This window comes from Solea senegalensis, linkage group LG11 (genome assembly GCF_019176455.1).
Source record: "Solea senegalensis isolate Sse05_10M linkage group LG11, IFAPA_SoseM_1, whole genome shotgun sequence".
Taxonomy (NCBI): Eukaryota; Metazoa; Chordata; class Actinopteri; order Pleuronectiformes; family Soleidae; genus Solea; species Solea senegalensis.
Window position 1 is genome coordinate 21,630,530 of NC_058031.1, and position 20,367 is coordinate 21,650,896.

General features: G+C 41.0%; 1 protein-coding gene across 1 annotated transcript; it reads left to right on the plus strand.

The window, feature by feature from the left end:
• The first annotated feature begins 38 nt into the window (after nt 1-38).
• LOC122777233 (DDB1- and CUL4-associated factor 1-like) lies at nt 39-19,451 on the plus strand. The gene is made up of 25 exons (XM_044038320.1): nt 39-227; nt 1,560-1,680; nt 1,779-1,855; nt 1,950-2,023; nt 2,113-2,226; nt 2,951-3,088; nt 3,281-3,877; nt 5,148-5,249; nt 5,766-5,924; nt 6,614-6,793; nt 6,875-7,084; nt 7,199-7,368; nt 7,712-7,836; nt 8,214-8,449; nt 9,724-10,799; nt 10,878-11,076; nt 11,580-11,662; nt 12,807-12,891; nt 13,000-13,233; nt 14,316-14,409; nt 14,998-15,102; nt 15,713-15,786; nt 15,878-15,973; nt 16,095-16,359; nt 18,223-19,451. The coding sequence occupies exons 2-25, from the start codon at nt 1,568-1,570 to the stop codon at nt 18,276-18,278; spliced, it is 4,662 nt and encodes a 1,553-aa protein (XP_043894255.1). The 5' UTR covers nt 39-227; nt 1,560-1,567; the 3' UTR covers nt 18,279-19,451.
• Nucleotides 19,452-20,367: the final 916 nt, after the last annotated feature.

Consider the following 20,367-nt stretch of genomic DNA (forward strand, 5'->3'; position numbering starts at 1 on the left):
CTCATGAGTCATTACGTCATTAAAAGTCGACTGTCGCATGTGGAATGACGTGGAGAACGTGTTCGCCATAATGATAATAAACCGTGCACACAAGGATACAGAAAAGCTCATCAGGCTTTTTCTGTGACACGGGGGTCGATACGGGGACAGTGACGATCAGTCACGTTTGGACTAACACCGGTGGACTCATTAAATTTGGTGGAGCCGAAGAAGAGCTGAGCAACGAGGTGAAGTTAGCATGCTAGTTCAGTGTAGCCGGGGCTTACCTATGGTGCTGCTAGCTAACACCTTAGTGCCCGGTTACATGTACAGACAGGTTTATTTTGGTTCGACTATGACTGGAATCTCACACAATAAGCAACTCGTGTCCGGGCAGCTCAGACATAGCTTAAACTCAAGCACTGGAATCTAAACGTGGCGCTTAAAACATGTCGCTGTTGAGCTATATGTTAGCTTCCTTGTTTAGCCACAGTCGAGCTAGCAAACATCGCAACAGGCGGTGTGTGAGTTTGCTGCTGTCTGGAGCAGTGAGTGGAAGCGGGGGGGACATGACAGGTGCTTGAGCCGAGGAAGTTCCCAAACAAATCACAAGATTATAGGCGACCGAAACATGTGTGCCAGCTGTGGTTGTGAGTGACAGTGTTGGTGGTTTGACGTTTACAAAACCACCGCAGGTTTCCTGCTCCGGCATCATATGATGTTTGTGAAGCTATTATTATCATCATCTCACTGCTTGTTTTCTTTAACCCAGTGACAGTATCTTCTGTTTATGTGGCAACATGATTCAGTGATTATTAAATTATGTGCAAAGACATGCTATACTTTATGATTGTTATACATTTAACTGTTAAAGAGCACATACAAGAACAGCTGAATAACGGTTCTGATTGTCCTCATGAAAAGACCTATAGTGACTACTTTGACAGGTGTTTTATTTCTGTGTATTACATAACAGTTCCTAGGAGTTTTTTTCTAATATGATGCTAACAATGATAACGATGACTAAATTAATCGTCAACTATTTTGATAATCGATTCATCGGTTTGTTTGTTTTTTAATAATTAGAACAAGCTTTGAGATTTTTCAGCTTCTTAAGTGTGAATGTCTATTAGTTTTTTGCTCCATATAACAAGAAATCATTAAAATGGAATAATTTTGGTTCGTGAATTGTGGAAAATAATCGACAGATTAATCGATTATGAAATAATTCTTAGTTGCATAGTTTTTTGTGTCTTTGTTATCACTTTTTGATGTATTATGACTGTATGGTTTCAAGTATGTCAGTTCTTGTTTGTCTTTGGTAATGTGTCTTAAATGTAATGGTTCATTTATGTTTAGGATGTACACCATAGGAAAACAAGCTTATAAAGAAGCAAATAAACAAAATGTCATTTGTGTTTCATATTAGTAAAAAAAAAATTGCAGGCATCTTTTACCCTATAAAGTAGATTTAAGATGCATTTGGTGGTCGATTTTTGACAGTTATGAGCTGAATACTCCATTTGGCACTGGTACCAAAACTGAAATTAATCTCTTATAACTATATTCCACCCTGGCAGGCAACGTGATGGCTTCAGCACCTGCCAGTGTGGATTCCAAGGCAGAGCTGACTGCTCTTCTCGAACAGTGGGAGAGAGAACAGCAAGGCAGTACCCAGGAGCTGGTTAACATTCTTACAAAGTAAGAATAAATCATCCTGCTTTTTTAATGTGATATCAGTAGGACAAATTAAGGATGTCATGAAGACTAAAAATCTGGTAATCTTCTATAACTTTCAGAATCTCAGAGCTTGTTGAGAAAGAGACAGAGGAGTACCACAAAGTGGATCCAGACCCTTTTGATGATCGACACCCCGGTATGAAAAAGCAGCCAAACTAACTACATAACAGCAGGGTTACTGCCAATTGGACTGTTGTGCATGTTTTTGACATTTACCTCTCGGCCACTAGGGAGAGCTGATCCAGAATGCATGTTAGGGCACCTGCTCAAGATCCTGTTCAAGAATGATGACTTCATGAACGCAGTAAGAATGAGCTTAACAAAGTATCTGATTCAGAATGTTATTTTTGTTGGGTTTAAAAAAAAAAATGTTCAATTACTTTCCTGCTTTAGCTGGTGAATAGCTATGTGATGACCAGCAGAGAGTTTTCCCTCAATGCAGCAGCTTGTCGCCTGCTTCAGAACATCATGCCAGGATTAGAGACAGCAGTGGTCTTTCAAGAAAAGGTAAGTTGTTCCTAAAATAATTTCCACTATTCTTTTCTCTCATCAAAATGTTTCCTTCATTTCAGCTATGATGTTAGTCTGTACTGTTTTCCAACTGCATGTCAAACATGCCATGATCTTTGTTTAGAAATATGTGAGACGTAATGTGCATGTTATTACACATTAACTTCTGGCAACATTATGCATTTATATTTAGCCACATATAACCTAGTTTTAGCTTACAGTAAAAATTGAGTAGAATGCAAATCCTTATTGTACAAGACAATGACTTTAGTGATACATACCAATAAAGTACATTAAACAACAGGGTCGGTGACAATGACAGCTAGAGAAGCATAAAGTAAAAAGCTCAAAAGCACATTGTCATTGAGTTGCAAGGACTGACCAATATATTCAGACAGCAGGGGCTACAGCAATTGTGGTTTTTGTTTGTGTAGTCACAGTCCAGTCTGCATAGTAAGTTACACTTTGACCACAGTTCTGTTTGCAGCTTTTGAACTTGGTAGACCTAGAAAACTGACTCTTTTTTTTAAGTGGTATTTGTTTTAAACCAAAGTATTGATTCTTTTTAAAGCCCTTGTATTTGACCATAATTGTAAGAACACAATGGCGCTGAATGGACATTTTGCTCACCTCTTAACCAGGAATCCATTGATATTCTTGTTATTATGTGTCAATTTAATTTGTATATTTAATTCACCAGTCTTTTATGTTTGTTCAACAGGAGGGTATTGTTGAACGGCTGTTTAAATGGGCCCAGGAGGCTGAGCAGCCACTCAGAATCTATGCCACGGGCTTGTTGGCTGGTGCCATGGAGAATCAGGACATTGCTGCCAACTACAGGGAGGAGAACTCCGTTTTGGTCAGTAGGGGATGCTGCCGTATTGAATGTCAGATTAATTTAAACTGCGATTAGTGGTTGACAAGATATAAATGCAGCTAATGAAACTGTGTTACCGTATCTCACCAGGCACCACGCCAATTTACTCGTTATCAGTGGGTTGTGTGAAGTTGTAACTGTCCATTCACTTCTTTCAATGCTTTACTATGACAGGTGCCTTTGATGCTGCATCGGTTACGTGAGCTCCAGGACAGGGATGCTGAGAACAAAAGAGAAATCAAACGGCCCAGCCCCAGGAAGGCTATGAGTGAACCTCTGCTACCTTTAGATGAGGAGACTGTTGATGGTGGCTTTGAAGAGAAGCTGTTCACACCAGGCAGAAATGGAACCGAAAGAGAGGCAACAGGACCTGAGGAGGGTGGCGAAATTTCCTTCTCGACCATTGAGCCTGAAAACGAACTTTCATTCCGTCTCAACTCCCCTCATAAGACCAGCAGCCGCTCCAGCTCCGCTGTTAAAACCATGATGAAGCCCATGTCTGCCCCAGGTTCACTGATACACCAAGATATTTCTGATGGCAACACTTACCTGAGAAGGAAGGCAGAGAGGGAGAGTGGCAGGACCTCCAAACTGAGGCTCAATTTCTCTCTGCCAGATCCAGAGAGGAACTTCAGTGAGCTTTCCAACAGCAGTTGGTCTGAGATGAGCCCCTGGGTGATTGGCAACAACTATCAGCTGTACCCTCTGACCCCAGAGATTGAGCAGAGGTTAATCCTGCAGTATCTCACTCCTCTGGGGGAGTATCAAGAGGTTGGTTTCTTTCCATCAGTGTGTCCAATATACAGTGGGAGGGATACATTTTAGTAGTATATTGTTTACTTTGTCATATAGGATTTTTGTTATACACTGCCACTTGATAGCACTTTTTAATATCACAACCTTGAGTATCTAACAATACTGATACAGTATTTATTTATATATATATATATACATACATACATACATACATACATACATATATACATACATACATACATAGCACTGCCTGGTCAAAAACAAGTCACTGCCTTGAACTTTTGAATGCCATTCTTAATGGGGTTAAGGTCCGGACTATGTGGTGTACAATCATGAGTAATATTTCCTGAAGCATTTTTTCACACTTTGAGAATGGTGAATACTGGCATTGTCGTCTTGGAATATCCTGAAAATCTTGGTCATTCAGTTTATTTAGTCATCTGACCTCACAATTTAAAGCTCATGACTTTGCTGAACGTAGCCGCGACCAACCGAAGCAACCCCAGACTTATAACACTGACCCACAGGCCTAACGTTTACCGGTATTTTCATAATCGATTAATCGTTTGGTCCATAAAATATCAGAAAACCTTAAAAAATGTTGACTGATGTTCGTCAAACCTGGAAATGATTACTTTCTCAAATGTTTGTTTTGTCCACAAACCAAAATTATTAATTTTTTAATGATTTATTTGTTATCCAGAACAAAGAAATGAAGAAAATACTTACATTTAAGAAGCTTAAACGATCAGAAATCTTCAAACCGATTATCAAAATAGTTGTTTAATTTAGTTATCGATTAATAATCGATTCATTGATTAATTGTTTCAGCTCTATAATATACAGTGTGTGACCTTTTTTCTTTTGGTTGGTAATGCCACTTATTATCAATTCATATTTTGTATGTATAAAACATATAACAAGTGATGAAACAAAGTTATTATACAAGACAATTATCAAAAGTGAAAATAATATTTGGATGCAGTTCTGATAAAATAGGTCTGCACTGCAGCATATGTTAATTTATCACTGTAGATTGTATATATGCTTCACTTGTGATGTCACAGACTTACCAGCAGGTGTCAGTCTCTCTCAATTCTGACAAAAGATATTATTCTGTTGCAACATTATAAACAGTTGGTCATTAAAGGTCACCACATCATTAGCAGGCTCATTAGGCTAGATTTTAATCCAGTCATATATTCCAGCAATTTTCCATTTTTAAACAAAAAAATTATTTGACATCACTTACAGTATATGTTCTTGCTCCATCTCCTGTTTGCAGTTGCTGGCCGTGTTCATGCAGATGGGAGCCCGTGAGTTACTCATGCATTACATGGATTTAAAGCAGACCAATGATGTGCAGCTCACCTTTGAGGCTCTCAAGGTAAACACTCATGTCATGTAGTTCAGTGGTTCCCAAATGAGGCCAATGATTCATGCAAATGAGGCTCGCTGCACTAGCTGCAAATAATGGATTCATTAGTCAAAGGAGTAGCAGGTAAAAAAAAAAACAACAACATTTTTTTTTGATTATTCGCATGTTTTTCTATTGTGCCTACTCAGAATTCAACAAAAAAATGAACACGGAAAGGGCAATCAGTCCTGCCAGAAACAATGTAGATTAATTGGATTCTGCCTCTGTAATCTGAAAAATGACTGATTTTATCAGTGCCACATTGAGCTCAAAGCCTGGTTCTAATGAGGCAGAACCTAACCTATTTCAGGTTGAAATTATGATGTGAACACTACTTGTATTTATGGTTAGGGCTAAGCCTTTGGTTGAGGGTTTCGAAATATTTTTTGAATAAATTAGTTTGGGAGCCACTGATGTAGTTGACCTCCACAGTGTTCTCTGTAGTGCTGTACTCTTATCTGCTCACTTTTCGTTCCTCTCCCTTAGTACCTTGCATCACTGCTGCTCCACAAGAAGTTTGCTGCAGAGTTTGTGGCTCATGGAGGCGTTCAGAAGCTGCTGGAAATCCCCAGACCTTCTATGGCTGCTACTGGAGTCTCTCTGTGCCTCTACTACCTTGCCTATAACCAGGATGCCATGGAGAGGGTACAAAACTGACACACACCAAATACATTGAGAAATAGCAGACATTTTAGCAAATATATGCCAACTGTAGGTAAGAGTGTATTCACAGAAATTGAATATAGTACCCTATTTGTATAGTCACTTAAAATATATAGCCTTTTGTTTTCATAGCCTTGGAATAAGACGTTAATATGTACTTTAGGCACGGGCCTTGCTTAACAGAAACTGCCATGTTTCCTGTTTTGAAGTGCAAGTTAACTATGCAAAGGAGGAAAAATTACTCCACCCACATAAACCTGTTGCATAATTTAACGAGGAATGGGCGGTAGACAGAGTGGACTCCTCCATTTGTTGCTTTCTGCATTCTCACCAGTGGATGAGATTACAAATACTTGACCAGCCTTCGAATCAAAGAATCCGGTTTATTGCCCAGAAAATAAGATTGGATGAATAAAGATTTAGGCAAATTTAATTTTAGACAATGACAATAGTCTAAAATGTTAAAGCTGGGATAGGCAACCTTGTGTTATTATGATGTTAAAGCTGATTGCAACGATGTTGCCACATTTACATTGATCCCCTATATTTTTCTTAGCAACCAGTATGGGTTTTTTGCAGAAAAATGTCAAATTAATCCTGACAAGCTTTCATCAGTACCATGTAGAGTCACTGTCCACATTTGTATTCATTGCCGTGTCCTCTCCTCGTAGGTGTGTATGTTGCCTCACTCCATCCTGTCAGATGTTGTTGGTTACACGCTGTGGCTGCTGGAATGCTCACATGCATCAGGTTGCTGCCACGCCACCATGTTCTTTTCCATCTCCTTCTCTTTCCGTGCTGTCCTGGAGCTGTTTGACAGGCAGGACGGGCTCCGGCGTCTTGTCAACCTGGTATGACCAAAACCACACTGATCTTAAGCCGTGTAAACCTAACCACATGTAAAACATAACAGATACTGATTGTGTTTTTAGATTAGCACATTGGAGATCCTGAACCCTGAGGACCAGGGGGCGCTGCTGAGTGATGATGAGATTTTCTCCAGCAGGCAGACAGCCAAACACACCTGCATGGCCCTGCGCAGGTACTTTGAGGCCCATCTGGCTATCAAGGTGGAGCAGGTGAAGCAGTCCCTGCAGCGCTCAGAGGGGGGCGCCCTCATTCACTCTCAACCTTACTACAAGGTACAGAGAAGACCGAAGAGATCTAAAGAAATTACTGGACACAGATAGTATGTATAGCTGTGTCTGTGTTTGTGTTCCTATAGTGATAGCTTGTGGTGTTGTCTTATTTCCCAGGCGGTCAGCTATAGCCGTGAGCAGGTGGTGGAAATGATGGAGTTTCTCATAGAGTACGGACCACTCCGGCTTTACTGGGAACCAGCAGAGGTTTTCCACAAGCTCTCATGTGTTCAACTCCTCCTCCAGCTCATTTCTATCGCCTGTGATTGGAGAACCTACTATGGCAGGTATGGACAATGCAGTTATACCGTTCTGCCTTCTTGCCCATCTAAATACATTTTTTTTCAGTTATACATATACAATTAGAATATTAAGATTAATACATTTAGCAATCAAACCAACTATAAGTGACATTATAAAGAACCAACATCCTTATTTCATGTAATATATACATTAAAGACAACTTCTACAGGTTTACAGTACATCTTGATGAAGAGTTATTTTTCCTCATGTCCTCTTAAAAATGTCTTTTTTGTCATTTTCAAATGTCTTTTTTTTTTACCACATTCCATCTCCTCACAGAGACTGTAATATTGTGATCCAGCAATTATCATTTCCCCCTCTCTACAGGAGTGATACAGTCCGTTATGCCCTTGACATCCTGAGTATTCTCACAGTTGTTCCAAAGACCCAATTGTTGTTGTCAGAGGCCATTGCTGTGCTCGACGAGGGAGGATCCACCGTTTCCACTGTTGGTGGGTGTCGTGAAAATCTGAACTTACAGTTATATAATATTGTAGTTGTTCAAATATACTCTTAACGGATTCAACAATGTCAAACTACTAATATGTAGCCAAAAATCTTCAACACATTCCTATGATTATTTTAGCAACAGTTATTGCAAATGTGTTTGCAGTTCATTAGTTCATTGCGCCATTAAATTTGTGGCATACTGTGAACATCAAGTTTAGTATTTAGCAGTTTTTTTGGGGAATTTAACACAATAAAATGAAAATTACTTACCTTCAACAGAATGTAAAGAAATAATTTTCTCATTTTACTTATTTGATAAGAATCTGTGTGAGATATGGCATGACTCCTCTAACTTTTTTCACTTCTTTTCTTCTTTCAGGAATGAGTATAGTCCTGGCAGTGGCGGAGGGAGAGGTGTTTGTGAATGACGCAGAGATTCAGAAGTCAGCTCTACAGGTCGCCATCAACTGCGTCTGTGCTCCAGACAAGCGCATCTCCAGCATTGGGAAGTTCATCGCAGGCACCCCCCGCCGTCGCCTGCCCCAGCAGACCAAAGCCAGTGAGAGTGTGCTCACTAAGATGTGGAATGTGGTGCAGTCCAACAATGGCATCAAGGTACACTGACCTTACACCAGTCAACAGTATTGGCATGTTTTTTTTTTTTGTTTTTACAGGTCAATTAAAAATGTGACCTGTGTAGTGGGCGTTTATACAAAAGTCCAAGTTTCTACCGTTGGCCACTTAATCTGCAACGGTTTTGTTTCTGACTTGTGTCCAATTAATTATCTACTCTTCTTGAGAAACCCAGTGTTACTCACAAGTAGGCCACAGGAGGCAGGTAAACGTTTACATCATTTTTTTTGAAGACAAAAACAAAAGTCTGGTCCAGAACCAGCATAATGCGGTCCAAAATCTGAACATGTTGTACTTGCTATCTTGGAGCACACACTGCTAACCACTTTATGCAGTTATACACATTCACGCACGCACGGTGAAAAACTTCTATCCATCCACACTTGCTCACACATGGTTATCCTACTGCACACGTCACAAACTGCCTTAAAGCTCCATTAACTGTCGCAAAGCTCCAACACAATATGCTTCAACTATTCATATACTATCGTTTAACTGTTGCATGAACTTGAGTATATTAACATATTGCACATACTACATATACTAAAAACATTAAACACTACCAAATATTACTTTGTGAGTGGCTCTCACAACCTGTTTAAATTGTTTTTTGACCAGTGGGGATGTATTTAGTCGATGTTTTCTCTTGGGCAAAATGACTCATAATGATTTATATTGTTTTGTATTTATTGGCTCCAGTCAGCATTGGTGGAAATGTAGGATGAACATTCTGATATCATCTTTGTCTTTGTGATTTTAGGGAGCAATGCAAATTGTGCCAAGTACAATACAGAGATGTGCATTCATCTGCAGGCTGTTAGCCATGGTTTTAGCGTTACTTACTTAAGTTTTTTTTATCTCAGCTTGCTTACCATCAATGTATAAGCACCTTAAAATGTTGGGTGTACCTAATAAACTGACAGCTGAGCCATAAATGTAAGGTGGTGTATAGAAACACACCCACTGTTATTTGTATAAAGTCTTTAGGCAGATTAGGATTCAGTTTGTCATTGTTTTGGGTTAGTTGTGAACCACTAGAGCAAGTAAAGAAATTAATTTTTACTCTTCTTCAGTAAAAGTCGGTAGAAAAAGCACTCGACAATTTTTTTTCTTCCCATTAAAACAATTTGTCCGTCTCTCATGATTGATGTTGCTTATGGACAGGGTCATGGTTACGAGCCTTCCATTAAAAAAATACTTCAACAAGCCTGCAGTCTTCCATTGTTTTTAACCTCCACTGTGCGTTTGTCCTGCAGGTCCTGCTGTCCCTGCTGACAGTCAAGATGCCCATTACAGATGCAGATCAGATCCGAGCTCTTGCCTGTAAGGCTCTTGTGGGTCTGTCTCGCTCCACCTCCGTAAGACAGATCATCAGCAAGCTGCCTTTGTTCAGCAGTGGGCACATCCAGCAGCTCATGAAGGAGCCCGTGCTCCAGGATAAACGCAGCGAACACGTCAAGTTCTGTAAGTTTGCAGCGGAGCTGATTGAGAGGATCTCTGGAAAGCCGCTGCTGATCGGTACAGACGTGTCACTGGCATGGCTGCAAAGGGCCAGTGTGGTCGCTCAGTCCAGGATCAACTTCCCCGAGAAAGAGCTGCTGTTACTCATAAGGAACCACCTTATGGCCAAAGGCCTTCATGACACTGCCTCCACACTCACGAAAGAGGCTGAGCTCCCAATGGCTTGTCTGTCTCATTCATCACATTCAGCTTCTGCTTTCCCTTCTGTTGCTCCTCCTCCGCCTTCCTCTCCCGTCACCACTCTCCCCCGCACACCACGGCTGGCCAGTGGTGTTGGTTCAAGACTCGCAAACCTCACTCCTCACTCATCCACGCCTGGGTCCAGCCACCCGCAAACCCGTCCGTCTACATCACAACCGACTGGCTCGACCTCTACTGCCTTCCCCTCAACATCTGTCCCCCACTGTAGCAATGGATCCCCCCTGATAGGTCGAATTGTTTTCTCTCGTGAAAGACAAACGGGTTGCTCTGTGATGAGCTGCAAGAAATCCCGGGTGCTCCGGCAGAAGTCCGACCATGGCGCCTTCAGCCAGAGTCCAGCCATGAAAAAGCAGTTTGACAGGCACCTGCCTTCCCCTCCTGCACTAGACAGCATTATCACAGAGTACCTGAGGGAGCAGCATGCACGCTGTAAAAACCCAGTAGCAACATGTCCACCCTTCTCTCTTTTTACACCCCATCAATGCCCCGAGCCAAAACAGAGACGCCAAGCACCCATTAACTTCACGTCCCGACACACACGGAGAGTTATATATCCCAAATATGGAGGAGTCGACGGAGGATGCTTTGATAGACATCTCATCTTCAGCAGGTACGTTTCCACTTCTCTGAGGATTTTCTTAATTTTTTTTCCCCCTCCTCTACATTCATTCTTTTCCTTTGCGTCCAGGTTTCGGCCCATCTCCGTGTTTCGGGAGGCCGACGAGGACAAGAGTGGATTCATGTGTTGTGCCTTCTCAGCCCGCGAGCGGTTCCTGATGCTCGGGACCTGCACGGGACAACTCAAGCTCTACAACGTGTTCACGGGCCAGGAGGAAGCCAGCTACAGCTGCCACAGTTCAGCCATTACTCACCTGGAACCGTCAAGGGTCAGGAGAGAAAGTTCTTAATGCATCAGCTGTTTCAAATTATGGCTACACCCACACAACTCTGTGTTTGTTTAAAAACTCATAAATTCTAGTTTGGATCGTCCACACTTAAAAAGGCTGCTGGCTCTGTTTTAATTTAAAAACAGAGGGGGCCGTGCTATCATCTGCGACTTCCTTGTTCATACTTTTGTGAGTTATACTTTCTGAAACTAAGCACACAGCTGCAGAAGACAAAATCAACTTCCTGTTTACACTGGCATGCACATGAAAATTACATTTCTTAATGAAAACATTGTCATGTCTAATGCCTGGGCCACAGTGGCTGCTAAGTAATCGTTTTCAAATCGAAATGTCAATTTTACAATTGTATTTTTGATTGTTGGGGTTGCAATACTTAATAATATATAAGATGATTAGTAAAGTAATTGCCCACCGTTTTGCAATTGTGAAAAGAATCTCATGTCTTGAGAGGATTTCTTTAATGTCGTGTTTTGTATTTTTAGGACGGCTCTCTGCTCCTAACATCAGCCTCTTGGAGTTACCCACTGTCTGCACTGTGGGGCATGAAATCTGTGTTCATCATGAAGTAAGTCATGTTCACACATGAAACTGATCTCATATTTTCAAATTTATATGAAGTATTGAAAAAAATGACCACAGAGCATAGGGTAATAGTTCAATTAGGTTCTTGTCTGTGATTCCACGTTCTCATGTATGTGTGGTTTCCTCTGTCTAACGGTTCAGCAGCTTTTTGCTGTCAAAAAAAGAAACTGCCAAAAAGAGATGACATACTCTTTAATTATGCACGTTAACAGCCTGAGGGCTGCAGGCTTCACTTCATGGTACACTTCATTCATCCACACACTGTAACCAAAGCTCTCTGAAAATATGCCGCACACTAAATATGTGCTACGATAGTTGAAACTCTTCAGATTGAATCATCCAGGGTCGATAAAGAAATTCTCTGAAAAGTTTTTAAATTAGAAAAACAGTTTTCCAGGCCTGGAAATGTTTTGGAAAAGTTTTTAATTAATTGGGGGATTGCCGGATTCCATGTCAAATATGATAGATGTGTCACGTGTTACACTTTATTCACGCATTATGTTCATTTCTGAATGAAATTTGCAAGCTAATAGGATGCTAATCTGCTGAAAGACCAGGCAAGTGGGTTTATAAATAATGTGTGTTTTTCGAATGGCAAATATAAAGCCATCAAGTTGAACGGTTCTGGGACAGTACGTTACAAAATATGTTGTGAGTAAAATCGTATGGCAAGATCAGGGTGTAGCTAGACTAGCTCCACCCGTTGCAGAAAAAAAGGTCACTCCCTTGTAACCGGTGTTTCAAAGCTTGACGTCTCTCAGCCACAAACTGTGTAGGAAAAACGAGCGGCTGGATGTCCTCCATTGTTGTCTGTTGTGTTGTTGTCGCTGGTGTCGCGTTCCATACCAGTAAGATGTCCCACAACGTATCTCACTGAAGCAGCCATTGGCCACAGCCCACACTCCACCTAACAAGTAAAGGTACTGCTCTCAGTCACAACGCAAAGTGCATAGAAGAGCCTCATTACTGTGCCCTACAGTCACTATAGGAGCCTGCTTTTGTTAAACTACTTACATTGAGTCATGAAAGTTGGGTAAAATGTTGTGGAAGTTTTGAGAATGGTTTGGAGAAAATGCATGGGAACCCTGATCATACTTATCTCCACATGTTCCTCTCGTTGTCTCCAGGCATTCATTTCTGGGCGACCATTATGTGGAGTTCAGTAAGCTTTCACAAGATCATGTCATTGGAACAAAGGAACACATAGCACGTGTACGTATGTCGGCACTTTTGTGAATGTCACAATACGAACTATTAAATACAGAAGAAGTTAAGGTGCGTTGGTGAATGCTCACAGGCGGCTCTTCTTCTCTTGGCTAGATTTATGACATCCAGACAGGGCAGGTGACACTGACTCTCAACAACCCAGACCTGGCTAACAACTACAAGCGGAACTGTGCCACCTTCAACCCCACGGACGACCTGGTACTGAATGACGGCGTGCTGTGGGATGTGCGCACGGCTCAGGCCATCCACAAGTTTGACAAGTTCAACATGAACATCAGCGGTGTGTTCCATCCCAACAGCCTGGAGGTCATCATAAACACGGAAATCGTATCCTTGACACCAGTAAAAGTACAGTACAGTACAGTAGGAGGCATTCAGTTTCACAAGCCTTTAAGCAGTGTTGTGCAAATAGTGTTGACAGAAGGTAAGATTGACTGGCGTTTAAGACCACTAAAGACCGAACCCTCACGCTTTTCAAGTGTGAGGCAGAGCACTAAATACTGTAGAATAGGTGGTGAAACTGCATTATGTATACAATGTTTCCCATTAATGATGTAGACTAATTTGATTAATTTGTTTCGTAATGATCCAAAACATTCTTAACACTTCTAATTGTAACAAATTGGATTATAATTCAGCATTATTTAGTCCCGTTGCTGTGTTGTAGGTACAGTGTTGATTGTTTGCCTCTTTGCTATTAGAGGCCGTTGACATGCAGCTTCTTTTGTGTGCACAGATACGTTATTTTAAATGGAGACGCCCAAACGTGAGTGACACAGGTACAAAGTGCATTGGTTGTGTCATTCATCGTGACATGCGAGATGAAAATATAAAAATGCAGTGCATCCTATGACACTTGGGACAAATAAGTATGGCAAACTGCTGATGGCCAAATAATTTTCACACTCTTGTCTGATAGATCCTGCCAAATGGACATGGTTGTATGAATATTTGCATGTGTACATGTATATACATTTATGTATTTGTGTATATATGTGTATGTGTGTATATATATGTGTGTGTGTGTGTGTGTGTGTGTGTATATATATATATATATATAGATATGCATATATATAGATATACATATATATGTGTGTATATGTATACATATCTGTGTGTGTATATATATATGTATATATTTGTGCATATTCACACATACATATATATATAAAACTGCTAAACGTGATTACATTCACCAAGGGGAAAAAAAAGGATGCTTGTATCTGTGATTGAGTTTGTTGTCACTTCATTTATGGGATGACTATTGAGCTTTTATTTCACTTCTCAATATTAAATATGCATTGCACTAAAAATTGATTTTACAAGCCTGGCGACAGTCTAAAATAAATCACTGTGTTATTAAATTTGTAGCCTCTTTAGTTGATTTGTTTGCTTAACTGTAGAAACAGTGGGATCTGCGGACCTTCCACCTCCTCCACACGGTTCCTGCTCTGGACCAGTGCAGAATAGTCTTCAATAACAACGGCACTGTCATCTATGGAGGTAATTAAAGACACCATGATGCATGTTGGGAAATTTTGCATCAAGTCTTCAACTCATTCCACAGTCTGTGCGAGTGTGTGAAAGGTGTATTTTAGTGGAAAACTGGTAATTATGAAGATAAGTGTGTGTGTTTTTGTGCATGTACTGTATTTGTTATCTCTTCAGGATCTTCTCTGGTACAAAGACGTCAGTCATCCTAATGGTAGACCAAAACCTGGTCCTAATGAGGCTCATTCCTGAGGAACTGGTTAAGTTTAGTACTAAGGTTAACGGTGGTTAGGGTTAGGCATTAACTGGTTGTAGTTAAGGTTCGGGACAATGCTTTGTTTAGACTGTTCAAATGAATGGAAGTCAATTGATGTCCTTATAAGAATAGCATTGTGCACCTGTGTGTGTGCTCAGAGCCATATGGGCAGGAGGGTTGGCATTGGACTGGCGAACGACAAAACCAGCTGGTTCACACCGCCTCACAGGAAGAGAAATAGGCGTGCCATCATGGCTCTGAACATATGAATCGACCGTTTGAAGCTCTTATGAGCCAGAACCCCACTGCACAGATTCACTTACTGTGGCCTTTTGTTTTTGCAGCAATGTTGCAAGCTGACGACGAAGACGACATGATGGAGATGCAGATGAAGAGTCCGTTTGGTTCGTCGTTCAGGACCTTTAACGCCACAGACTACAAACCCATCGGTAAGACTAATAATCTTAGATGATTATTAGATGTTGAACTCTGATACCTGTGATATAATATTCTGTACTTGCTGATTATTATTTACTATTGTTGCACTTCATCTCCACAGGTGAAGAAACTTGTTTAAACCCAGATGTTTTTGACCAGTGGTTATGTTTTTAACCAGCATTTATATCCGGGTCAGACAACTCTGCAATGCACATGGGTTTTTATCTGCTTTGGCTCAGATCTGCTTTCTTTTTGTAATTCCAGGAACAATACTAAGACGAGCATTCATCTTTCAGCCGTTAGCCATGAATGTTTACTTACTTTTTACAACCAAGTTTAGACCGTGCCCAGTTTTGTCTCTTCGTAAAAGTAGAGTAAACGAAACAAAATACTAACTACTGTAACATTGTCTCTAAGTGCTTTTGCAGTGTTGTTTTTTTTCTTTGACTTGTTTTGTTTCCTGGAAATGGGAACATTATTTCCCATCTTTATTTAGCTGTTCACCCAGGTTAAAAAAAAAAATCCAGCGTGTACCCACTAACTAGTGTGAAAGAGGCTTCTAATTATATTTGTCATATTTTCATGAACTGATCCCTGACACCTTCTCTGCTCTTCTCTCAGCCACTATTGACGTCAAAAGGAATATATTTGACCTTTGCACAGACACAAAAGACTGCTACCTTGCTGTAATTGAGGTACATTCTTGTTAAAGTGCCAGATTCAAATTCTGTTTGTAATGATATGAAAAGATTTTAACTTCATTTTCCTGTCACATCCATCTACTAGAACCAAGACTCGATGAACACAGACACCGTGTGCAGGCTGTATGAAGTTGGCCGACAGAGACTTGCAGAGGAAGAGGAGGAGGATGAGGACGATCAGGTTTGTACTATGTTTTTATATATTTATTTAGTTCTATTCTAGTATATTTAGTAAATTCTAGTATCTTTAAGCCGGAGATAAAAAATGAATAATAACTGACCTCTGTCATCGTGTGCACCAGGAGGACGATGATCAGGAGGAAGATGAAGATGAAGACGAGGACTCAGACGATGACATCGACACGGACCCGCTGATCGCCGAGCTGGAGAACGAGAACGGCGGAGAAGACGAGGACGACGAAGAGGAGGATGATGGGAATGACGAATTCTCCGACGAGGAGGTAGCTCGCCTCCTCGAAGAGGACCCGGACGTCGGGGACGATGAGGACGAGGACGACAATGACGAAGACGACTCTGATAACGACGTCGATCTGGACGGCGACAACGGTTAGTAATCCATATGACACTGTGGTGTTATTGATGCAGACATCAAGGTCCAGTGTGTAACATGTAGCAGGGTTCACTGGCAAACATTTAACGTACTGCCTAAAGTATGCGGGCTGGCACACACACATTTGACACCATTTTCTATTATTACTCTCACTTTTACTCATGCAAGGTTAAATACCTGTTGCGCTACCCATGACCTCCATCACCCCCTCACTCTGATGGGAAGCTCATCAATCAATCAATGTCTGGTAGTATCTGCAAGGTACTCAAAGTGCTTCACTTAAAAGAAAAAAAAAGAATAAGAACACTCCAATTTGCAGGAATAAAATACACAATGAAACAGTTAGGAAAACCAAAAAATAAGAATGAGTAAAATTAGAAAATGTACATTTAAGAACACAACCCAGGTCAGTAGCTGTTGACCCGAGAAGCGTAAAACCCTGTAATTTGCCAAATAAGTTGGAACAAGGCCATTAATGGCTTTAAACGCAGAAAGTAAAATCTTGAAATCAATTCTAAAATGAACTGGCAGCCAATGGAGTTGATCTAAAACAGGGGTGATGTGTCCGCGCCTTGGGGGTGTTTGTAAAAAGCGAGCAGCTGCATTTTGAACCAGCTGGACGCACAAAAGGGAAGACTGGCAAAGACCAACGCAAAGTGTGTTACAGTCGTCGAGCTAATCAAAGCGTAGATTGCCGTTTTACAAATCTTGCCAGTGAAACTAACGGGTGAGACTGCAGTTATGTTTGTTACTTTGCTGTCGGTTGAGCTTGCGTTCTCCAAAGACTTGACATCACTGTGTTATTTTTCTAATGTGCCAAGAAGGCATTTAAAATGGATCTAAAACCAAGCTGCGCTTAGAACGCCCACTGCTGGACCAAGTGCTAATTACTTTAGTGTCTCGTCTAATGGTCTGATGCACTTCTAGCCTGTATATATTCAACTCAAACACATTTGAAACACCTACATTTTCAATAGATATCCGAATGCATTATAAAAAGATACACCACAATATATTTATATTATGTGGGGGTTTTTTTCCTTTCGGCTCCTCCCCCTCAGATTTGTTTTGGAAGAGATTTTTTTGACTCCCTTTTTGATTCCCCTTCCTGATGCAACCCCCCATTTATTCAGGCTAGGGACATGTTTATATTATATGTAATCACTTTTAATAAAAATAATTGGTTTTAGTAGCTTTAGAATAAGCCTATAGATGTACTTTAAGCAAGGACCTTGCATTATGAAGGCCGCCATTTTGTGCCACCATGTTTCTAGATGGTAGAACTGACGCGCTTCAGTTTGATACAGTGCGGTACATCATTTTTTGTTGCGTTTCCATCAGGAATAGTGCCAAAATAACTAGCCCTAACCGGTCAATTTGTTGGCACTCCTCACTTGGGGTACCAGAATAAGATGGTACAGTCTAGCCCCACCCACGACGGTCAGCTGATTGGAGCGACAGAAAAAACGGCACTGCCTCGATCTGTGTGAATTTTGCTTGGAAGTTGAGGCAAACGCCCGTAGTCTGTTCTCATACAAAGTTTAACGTCTGGTTGAGACAAAAACCGAGCAGGAAAAAAAGGAGCTGCATTGTTGTCTGTTGTGTCACATTTGATGTCGTCATTCATTGTCGACATCTAGAATACCTTATTTCTGTCCTTGATTGTTCAGCCTGATAACAGCACGTTAGCTTGGACTAATTAAACCTCATTTGAAGCACGCGATCTCACGTTTAATTTTTGCCAAACCCGCTGCTGAAACTTCCCCCTCGCCTCCCCTCACCCTGTGACCTCTGCAGCACCCTGTCTCTGTTTGTATTCCTACATTTCTAAATCTGTTGTTTGTTTATTGCATAAACAGACAGCTCTGACAACTCTGACCTTGAGGATGATATCATCTTATCCCTGAACGAGTGAGGAGTCTCCGGCAGCCAGGGACCGAGGTACCGGGCAACATGTCAAGACTTCTGCCTAGCAGACATTTCCTGCTGCAGAACAGCAGGCAAGAGAAGCGAGAGAGAGAGACAGAGAGAGAGAGAGAGAGAGAGAGAGAATGTCAGCACATGAGGTTGGAGAGCATTTGGAGCACTGCCAAGAAAGAATATGTGTCCACACACTTTGGAGTGGCTGCAATGAGGAAATGACATAGTGGAGGGTAAAAATGATTGTATATGACATAGTTTTATAAAACAAAAGTGGGCTTAATGGTCATTGGGAAGAGCAGCGTGTAGATGCAGTGAAGAGTTTTATATTTTATCACATTAGTGGCTCTTTAATGAGCCTCCTTATTTGATATTGATCCGCTCACTTTGTAAGCCTCAGTTTGGCCACAAATTAGTCTTTTTGTATAGGAAAGGACTTCCAGTGCAGGGCTGTAAGTCAGCAGTACCCTCTCAGCCTCCTACGTGACATCCAGAATCGTCACAAATGCTCAAATATGGAATCGGGCAGCTAATGAGATGCACAAACATGTTGCCAATGCTTCATCCGGCGTCAAACTCACTTTTCAGGGTTTTTTTTTTTTCACCATAAACCAAAATGACCAAAACGCCGCACACAGCAGTGCCGTTCATGAACTTCCAGATTTCATTCTGTAAATAGAGAAACTGACATCGGCCTGGTGCTCTTGAATCGCTCAAGAAACCGCAATCAGTGTGGACGGCGACAAAGCCATCGACACACGTGCTCACTGTCAGCAGCTGACAGACGTACAGAGGTCTCTGCTACTGCATTACTTCACTCTCCCTTTTTGAGCCACACAATCTTACTTTCTTTTTGAAAACTGATTTTTGATTTTACAGTGTGGTTCAGAACTGATGATAGAAAAAAAAAACAAACGTGTTTGTTTCTTCTTCTAGAGACTGATGAGAAGCTTCATACTCAACTTTGTCAAAACCGATGCCTAGCACTTGCACACTTTTTGAAGTGCAAACATTTCATGAGTTTTTTTTTCGCGGTTTGCCTTCTGTCTTGATTTTACCGGTTTTCTTTTCCATAGGGACACTTTCATGTTGAGTTTTTTGAGACAATTTATGTACATCTTGTATGTATCTAAAGTATTTTTACTATAAATAAAGCTGCAAAAATAAACTGGTGTGCGTCTGAGTGTCGCTCAGGGCCAATGGAAGGTGAATCAGCTGTTGCAGCAGCACAGTTGTTGATTTTAAATGAGAGAAAGTAAAAGCAAATGGTGTGATTGATGCCACTGTTGAGAGCAAAATATCACAGATATTATCAATATATGACAAGATTCTTTGCTTTTGTGTTACATAGGATACACAACTGAATGTCTTGGGGTTGCAGACTAAGAGAAGACGGATGCTTTATACCATTTTCATACATTTTATGGACTGAAAAATGTAATTTGCAAACTAATCATTAAATAGTTGTTAGTTTCAGCCCAACCCAGATCAGCTTTACTTTCAAATAACCATGGGAGTACCACAGGGTTCTGTGCTTGGTCCACTGTTTGTTTTTCAATTTATGTTTAGCACAAACTCATAATATCCCTTTCATACCCATAATCTATTTTGCTATTCAGGTTGTTTTCATGGCAAACAGTGTTTAGATGCCTTCACATAACCTGAAGTTGTAATTAAAGTGTAAGAGATCTCTATCACGATGAGACTCCCAGGTTATGATAATGCAATAATGATTCTATCCATCCGTTTTCTATAGCTTTATCCTCCACATGAAGGTCGTGGGAGGAATTGGATCCAATCCCAGTTGACATGGGGGTGAAAGGCGGGGTAAATGGACACATTGCCAGTCCATCACAGGGCCAACACTCACCATTCACTCTCACATTCACACCTACGGTCAATTTAGAGTGTGCAATTAACCTAATGTGCATGTTTATGGGCTGTTCTTGGAAGAAGCTGGAGAACCCGGCGAGAACACACAAACTCCACTGCACCACCGCATGTCCCATATCGTTCTTTTTAAAAATGTCCAAGACGTGAATGTCTGTGTCGTGTATGTTTCAAAAACACACACCATTAGTGTT

Excerpts from the sequence above, each read along its gene's own strand:
- LOC122777233 (XM_044038320.1), top strand. The coding sequence starts at position 1,568 with ATGGCTTCAGCACCTGCCAGTGTGGATTCCAAGGCAGAGCTGACTGCT. Across the intron at positions 5,925-6,613 it reads ACCAGGATGCCATGGAGAGG|GTGTGTATGTTGCCTCACTC; the intron begins GTACAAAACTGA and ends CTCTCCTCGTAG. Across the intron at positions 8,450-9,723 it reads AGTCCAACAATGGCATCAAG|GTCCTGCTGTCCCTGCTGAC; the intron begins GTACACTGACCT and ends TTTGTCCTGCAG.